Source organism: Cariama cristata, unplaced genomic scaffold, assembly GCF_000690535.1.
Source record: "Cariama cristata isolate BGI_N322 unplaced genomic scaffold, ASM69053v1 scaffold17432, whole genome shotgun sequence".
In the NCBI taxonomy this organism is placed as follows: Eukaryota; Metazoa; Chordata; class Aves; order Cariamiformes; family Cariamidae; genus Cariama; species Cariama cristata.
The window spans coordinates 35,729-43,573 of NW_009603493.1; the positions used below are offsets into that span (position 1 = coordinate 35,729).

Here is a 7,845-nt window from a genome sequence, read left to right on the forward strand (position 1 = left end):
AAGGCTGGTACCATTCTTAGCAGTTGCAAGAAAAAAATTCCTATAGGTATAAATCTCTCTTCAGATATCTTTTGTTTGCCGTAAGTTCCTGCGTTGCCTGTATAAGCAAATCTGTTCTGAGAAGACTTTATCAGCTGGTCGCAGCTCTGGGATTTTCTTTTTCCTGTTAAGAGGCTCAGACAGGCTGGGGGGCTGAGACACGGGGACTCCTCTGAGCACGTATGTGAGAGGTTTCAAGTGTGCCTGGCTGTGGTCAGCCCCAGGTTCATGGTGGGCTCTGCTCCTCCACTCCCAACTTTCTGGACAAAATGTACGAGCGCCACAAGAGGCGATACAGCCTGTGCGACATTTCCAAGGTGGACAGGACCGTAGATGTTGTGTTGTTAAAGGTATGAAGTTTGTGTATGCTCATTTACGCGTTCCTTTCCCCATCTTCATTGGGTCAGTCTGTTACCAGCTGTATGCATGTCCTGAGCTGGACAGTGCAGAGAGGGCAAACAGGTGGAAGAGCTCTTGCCCTTCAGCATGGAGATGATTTTGACTACTATCACACCATTGCATGCCAAATATTATTATCCCTGCAACCAGATAATCTCTTGCGGCATGCAATCAGATCCTCTTTCGGAGAGCTCTCTCTGGCCATCTTCCCTGTCCTGTGCCGTTAAACGGTCCCCTCCTATTTTGAAGCCTTCTCCACTTGCAGGTGGGTGTTCTGCATAAGGTGCCACTAGGCGAAGGGTTTTCATTTTCAGTGGTCCCTGAAAGATGTATTCTGCCAAAGAAGGTATGGTGTATCCTCCTTTGCCTCTGTTTTTTGTTTGTGTTTGAAGGGTGTTACTGTCGGTCTTATTGTTTGGGCGTGAGTTTTGTCTGAAGATGGGTTGAAGCAAGAGCCACAAGTGACTCTTGGCTAATTGTCCCAGTGTGTTCCTTCTCTAATCTAAAATTAGCAAGTGCTCCACCAAATGGCACAATGGCAGTCTGGGAATGTCCTGTCTCCGTAACAGCTTTTTTGGAGCTTCAGCAGTTTCCTGGCAAAGTGGATGGAAATAGGAAAGCAGCCAGAGGGACTGCAAAACACAGCCTAACTTAGAGATCTGAACTCCTGGAAGAGCATTTCCTTTCTCTCTCTCTTTTTCTCTCTTTTCTTTTCTTAGCTGAGGCAATGGGTTTCTGCATGATCGTATGGCTTCGTTTTTTATGATTTTTGCTTCATGCCATTGTTTCCAAGTCGAGACGAAGAACGTACACAAAAATTTATTTTCAACTGAGTCTTGTTCTACTTTATCTGCAGTAAAATAGACCTAGCACTTGTTAACTTGCTTTATTTAGGAATGAAAGTATTTTCCTTTAATTCAGCGTATCCTTTGGTTTTTGGTGACACAAATAACCCTAACTTGTTTTCTCTACCAACTCAATTTTATGGAGTATTTTTGAACTCTCGTGTTAATGATGCTGGTTGAGGATTGAATCCCATGATATTCAATCTCTGGACACCCTATGAGTCATTAAAAATGTAGACATACTGTGCACACACTACTTCTGTGAAATGACTGCTTAATAATTCTTGGGAGAAGACCTGGTACCCCTGACAACCTAGTATAAAAAGTACAATCTTTTTCTTTATAAAGAATATCTGGATGCCAGAGTTGAAATGTAATTCACTATAATTATCTGACTTCAGTATTTCTGATGTCATCAGTTCCCTAAATTAGTTTTTATTCAGCAGAGCTTAGATTTTATAACAAAATGTGGCTCTTGTTAGTTCCCACTAGTATTTTCCTAATTGAGTTTCAAAACTGTGGGTTATACTGTCTGTTTCTGCAAATGACTCAGTGTCCATGTATGTGTGCATGTGTGCACGCATTGCTGCTCCGAACATAGGCTGTGCAGTCTACAGATGTTTAAAATAGGAGGGTGATAGTGACAGCTATAGTTACAATCAACTTTAGCTTGATTTTTAGTCATTCTTCATGTTTTAGCTGGTTTCTATAGTATAACCGGTAGATTAAATGACATTTTGATGATCCAGGGATCCAAGCCAGCACTAGAGTACGTCAGTGGCAGATCATCTCTTGACGTTAATGGGAGTTGTATCAGACCCTTAATGAGGGAGCTGACGGGTGGGTTTTTTTGTTGGGTTTGGTTTTAATTAAAATACTTAAATAAAACTACCTTCTCTAGGTCATCATATTTTGGTGAGTTAAGAGGACAGGGTTTCTTAAGTGTAAAGCATGAAAAGCAAGTAAACATCCTTACAACAAAAGCAAACCTAAGTATGATCCATTAAGAGTGTTGGATCTGAATGAAATTTTAACAAGATACCTGCAAAGCACCAAACAGCTTTCGGTTTGGCCTACAGATTGACTTGGACAAGCTGTCTTTTCTTTGAGTGGTAGATGAATATGTTCTTTGCTTCATTTTAAGACAGGGAACTCGGTAATCATGACGTAGGAAAGAAAAACAGCTGGTGGAGAGGGACAACTGGAACAAGTTGTGAACAAAGAAGATCCTGTGTCGTTTCGTTACTAAATGTTTATAGATAGGATTATATTTGCATTGATTGCAACCATTCTTAGATACAATCGCAAAATAATTTTGGTTCCTACCAACTATTTTGCAATGCACGTGTCTTCTGAAGGGTGTGTTTGGGGCTCAAATTTTCCATGTTTAGATCGTGCCTGAAACAGTGGCTTGAGCAGTTACGAAAAAAAAAAACCTCAGCAATTTTGGGGGTTGATGCACACAATTATTTTTAGTGGCTCTTTTTGCTGCTGCAGCAATACGAACATGATGAACTTGGTTACTGAGCATAGTGGATTGCCACGGTACGGGGAAGCCTGAATGATGCAGAAATGGCCTAAAAATTTTCCATCATCTTTCTTGCTGGGATTGCATTGTAGCAGATGAGGGAGAAGAAGTGGGGCACGAGGGATATCTGCTTGTCTGAGCAATTCACTGAGCTCTGAGCAGCTACGTGCAGGGTAAAGCAGACTGTGCTATGTTATTCCAAGACCCAGAATGGGAAGTCTCAGTGTGCCCATGTGTGAGTTGGCAGCCCTATCTCTCTTTTATGTTGTGCCTGCTACCACAAATATAACTATCTAGGGACAGAATACAGAAATCACAGTGTCTGGCACCTTGCAAATACATGTGAAGTTAGACAAGTGTTCAAGTCTGGATGAACAGGCTGTGCTTTACAGAGTTAGAAAATAAGCAATGGCCTCGCTTTGAGGATGGGAGACTGAGCAGTCACGACTAGAAATGTTTTATAATTGCTCATTGCCTATATCTACATTTCACCTTTGTACGTGAATGTGCAAATGGTTAAGTGTAGGCCGAAGGTGTAAGGTTTTTTTTCATAACTGGGGAAACGAGGTGGTTTTTTTAGCTGCTCTTCAGATCCCATTCAGCTTCCAGTTAAAGATCAGAACATTATTCATGAAATTAAATCCAGCCCAATGTTATAAAAGTAATTAAGGCATTTTGAAATTAAAGGGGCAGTGTTATCAATTAGTTATTCTGCTCCCTGGCAGAATGTTGCTCTTGTAGCTGTACCCCAGCGCTGGAGAAGTTCCTCTGGAATGAACCCTGCCCATCTAACGCAAATCGCAATTTGCAGCTTCCTAAGCTAGAAGTAGTATATGGAGAAGGTCCTCAAAGTGACTGAAACTAAGGTTTCTTCCATTGTATGTTGTCATAAAGCTTTTTCTTTTTTATGTTTGTGGTTAGTTGACACATAAGCATGTTGGTTCATTCTTTGGAGGGGTTGTTCTGAGGGAAGTACAGTCCTCAGATGATGAGTATGCAGTGTCTCATCGACTTTGTGGACCTAAAATGACTGAACTTCAGTCATGCATCTGTCTGCACTGGTTTGGTTATGGAAGGGACAGCAAGAGAGAAGTGTATTTATGATGATGTGGAAAACTTTTGAGTTTTTCTGTTTGTGTCTTGGGTAGAGTTAGAACTGGAAGGATAAATTCCATGAAACCAGTGTGTTTTTAGCTTAGGCACATACATGCTTGTGGGAATTTTGCTCCCATTTTATTTAAGAGATGGTGTTTATCCAAAGCCATTGCTGTTGTTTTAAAAGCTTAATTAAAGTTTGTTGTTAGCAGGACTCTTAATTGTGCTGGTGGAGGATATCCCAGTGCCAAGGGCTGGAAAATGTTCTTGGGGCACATGTTCCTTTCCCCAGTTGAGACATAGCCAGGGGAAAAAGTGCATTCTAGGAATTCAGCGTTGCTCTTATACCACAAAGTGCTAATTTATGCAGTCATTTAAAATGTTCTGTGGTTGTAGGAGCCTCTTCTAGTGTAATCCTTTAGTGTAGTTCTCTATGGCACTGCTCACTTGTTGCTCTGAATGAGGTCACTTTGGACCTCCTTGAAAAAATGTCCTGATATGGTGTCACCAATTCCGTAAAGGTAAAAGACTCAATGTAGCATGTTCACAGTGCTAGAAGATAAATCTCTGTAGAAATCATTGCAGAAATGCAAGTGTGGTCATTTTGTCTCTTTTGGCATATGTTGGCATAGATTTAGCATGTCTTTTTGTTCCTCATCCACATGGTGAAACCTTCCCCTAAAGCTAAGAAAATACACAGGGATATTACAAAAAATATAAATTAAAAAAAATCTGGAATGTGCAAGCAAATTGATATGTCTGCTCTTAATATTGTCTGGCAAGGTGATTGCCAAAGCAGTGATTTTTACTTGTAATGCAAGTTCTGTGTATATGGAGGGGTTTTTTGCATCAACAGCTGTTGAAGGAGGATAGTGGAAATTCCTTCTCCAGGTGCCCCATCCCTTATGCTCCTTTGGAAAGAGGTTTGGAGGATCTTGAAAAGCGTTTTTTTGTGAAGGAAGTGAATCAACTGTTGCTGTAGTTTCTAGTTCAGGAATTAGAGGCAACTGGATAATTCCATCGTAAATGGAATTGTGAAGTTAAAAGTTGCTCAGAATAAACATTGAATTCCAGTTATGTGTACAAATTTCTTCAATGAAAACTATCTTACAGGAAATTTTCAGGAATAGGTAGTTCCTAGAGAATACTTAGGATTTGCATTAAAATTAAAAACAAATCATTCCTGGTTATTAAACAAATTAGTTATAATTGAATTTAAAATATTGCTTGTTTCCTGCTGGTTTTGTTTTTCAATGGATATTTCAGATCTTTCCTAGTGTCAGTTATTGCTCAGTATGGTGTACAAGTACTTAATGGTACACCAAGCGAGCTAGAATTACTGTACTAAATATTTTCCTATGTGCAATGGTATCTGGTTTTAGCTGCAAGGTAGAATTTAGTCTGGAAGCTGGAGGAGGCGGGGTGGGGGGGGGCAGAAACAAAAAACAGAGAGAAATGGAAACTTGTAAATTTAGGACAAAGTTAAAACAATGTGGAGGGAAGATGAATCTCTGGAGATTTGCTAGGAAATGAAAGTTAAAATCATCTGGTTCCTTCTGCTCAAGAGATGTTGATTTATATTGCTACCAGTGAGGTTGACAAGTGCCAACTTTTAAAATAGAAGAAGATTTCCTGAGAGGTCAGTGTGTTTTCTTTATTGTGAAATGGAAGGTGAGAAGAGTTAAAATAAAACCAGAGAGAGAGAAAAAGGACTTTTCCATGGTGGAAAGGTAGGAGAGGTGCATGGGAGCCAGGTAGTGACTAGCCGCCGAGACGAGTGTTCTAGCAAGCCCTCCACCGCACCACTTAGCCAGAAGTAGACATTTAGGAAATGTCTTTGGGAAGGAGGTCCCGATTCTTGTTTTCGTGGGCAGGCATCACATAGGACCACGAGCGCTGGAGAGGCCTAGATAACTCCTCGACCAAGACAGTCATGCAAGGGAAGAGGAAGGAAGAGCCTGGGAACAGAGGCTGGGATCACTCATCATTCCCACGTGATGCAGGACATCCCAGCCCTGTTTGTCTTTCAGGTTGTCCAGCGCTGTCCTTTTCTTACGGAAAGAGGTTTCTGCATTAAGCTACATCAAGTTTCAAATTCAGTGTCTGCGGGAAGATGTCTCTGAGAGTCAGGAAATACGTGCATGTGTGCCCAGAGAGAACAATCAAACCGTCTGCTGCTTGCAACTCCAGCTGGTGTCCTAAAGCCCTCTTTGGACATTTAGTCCACTAGCATTTCACAGGCAAACAGAAAATCCTCCGGGATTCAGTTTTTTGTGCCTGGGGATACGCTTCCCTGATTCATTCTGTGTCTGAGCTGCAGATAAACACATTCAGGCTCCTGCATGGAAAAATAGCTGGTTCTCTCCTGGCATTTTTTCAAAATCTGCATATTGAAACTCTTTTCCCAGAGGCTGTTCCATATTCCCTTCTGCTATCAGAACACCACTGCATCCTCTGCTCCCACCGAAGACTTGGGATACCCAGAATCTATGGGCTATAATGAGTGTGGGCAGAGCAGAACGTGTGTCAGGGTTTTAACATCTTCTGTGACCACCAACCTGCAGTCCTGTCGTTGGACTTCTCTTAGCAAAACAGAAGGCAAGAAGGGAGGAATAGTTTTGTTATACATGATGCACACATGTCCTCAAAACCCCAAGACAACCTCATTTTGCATTTCTTCACACTGGTGCATTCCCCAACCCCTGATGTTCAGGTGCTTTTATACTGGTATTTTCTCTTAAGCCCTTACTCTGTACCGGCAGTCACTAGTCCTGAGTAAATATGTGCAGAATTCGGTTGTTGAGGAGCGATCCCAGTACTCAGTCTTGAGCTGCGGATAGTGGGGTTTGTGTTTTGAGTATCTGTGGACCACCCAGTTTCCTGAGAGCATGCAGTAAACCTCCCTCAAATCCTGTCTGGGCTCGTTTTGGCATAGGGAATACTTGTATATAATAGTGGTTTCCTTTGTTTGTATTTTGATGAGGATGATTATTATTATTCCTGCATTAGGACTACTGAGATAAATAGTTAGTTCCTAATGTTTTGTTTTGTACATAATCAGGTATATCTGAAACAGCACCTTAAACCTCAGTGTTACTCTCTCATTACTTTTTTTAATAGAAAAAAACCAGACGTTTTCAATACTTGGCAAAGTCACAGGGCAGAGGAGAGAGCTGGCTGGGTAATGGGAAAAATAGTCAAATCTTTTTTGAAAAAATGCCAATGTCTATAATGCATTTTCAGTGAATGACTCAATTGGTTCTATTAAGGGAAAAAATACAATATTAATTCAGCCTAATATAGTTTATTCTATTACAAATCAACTGATAGGCTTGAACCTCCTCATATTTTGCTTTTTTACTGCTAATTATTAAACAAGTTGTTAAATTATCTATTTCAAATAGTTGATTATCAGTATAAATCAGGAGTAGTTCCCTTAAATTTGATGGAGATACATTGGTTTAAGAGTGAGGAGGATCAGGCTCAATATGATGGAGTTAGGTGCAAGCCAGTCAGAAGGAGGCAGAAGTTGATTTTATATCTGAAATGGGTCGTTCTTCATTTGTGTGGACTTGGGCACATTTGCATTTGTCTTCCTATGTGTGTTCAGGTTCAGCCTCTAGATTTGCCTTTGACAGTGTAAGATAGCATGCTGCAAAATAGATTCTGCTTTGTCTGGAGGGAAAAGAATATTAACATGATATTTGTTGACTTGACAGCACTTTTAAGACTTAAAAAGTATGTATAAATTCTGCAGTGACGTTTAATTGCTACAGCTAGATACCCCTCAGCCTCACTGAGAACAGGGAGTATCTTTCTTCCATTGAAAGAATCTGAACGGTGACCCACAGTCCATGCAACAGTTAAAATTCAACATCGTTATCACTTTGGAAAACAAAAAAACCCGCCACATTGTTTTGAATATTTACTTACAAAAAC

General features: G+C 40.7%; 1 protein-coding gene across 1 annotated transcript in view; it reads left to right on the forward strand.

Annotated features, from left to right (window-relative positions):
• The first annotated feature begins 308 nt into the window (after window positions 1-308).
• AKAP13 (A kinase (PRKA) anchor protein 13) overlaps window positions 309-7,845 on the forward strand; it is a 70,785-nt gene continuing 63,248 nt past the window's right edge. The window contains exon 1 of the mRNA XM_009695236.1: window positions 309-389. Coding sequence (XP_009693538.1) covers window positions 309-389 — 81 coding nt within the window. The remainder of the gene's footprint in view (window positions 390-7,845) is intronic.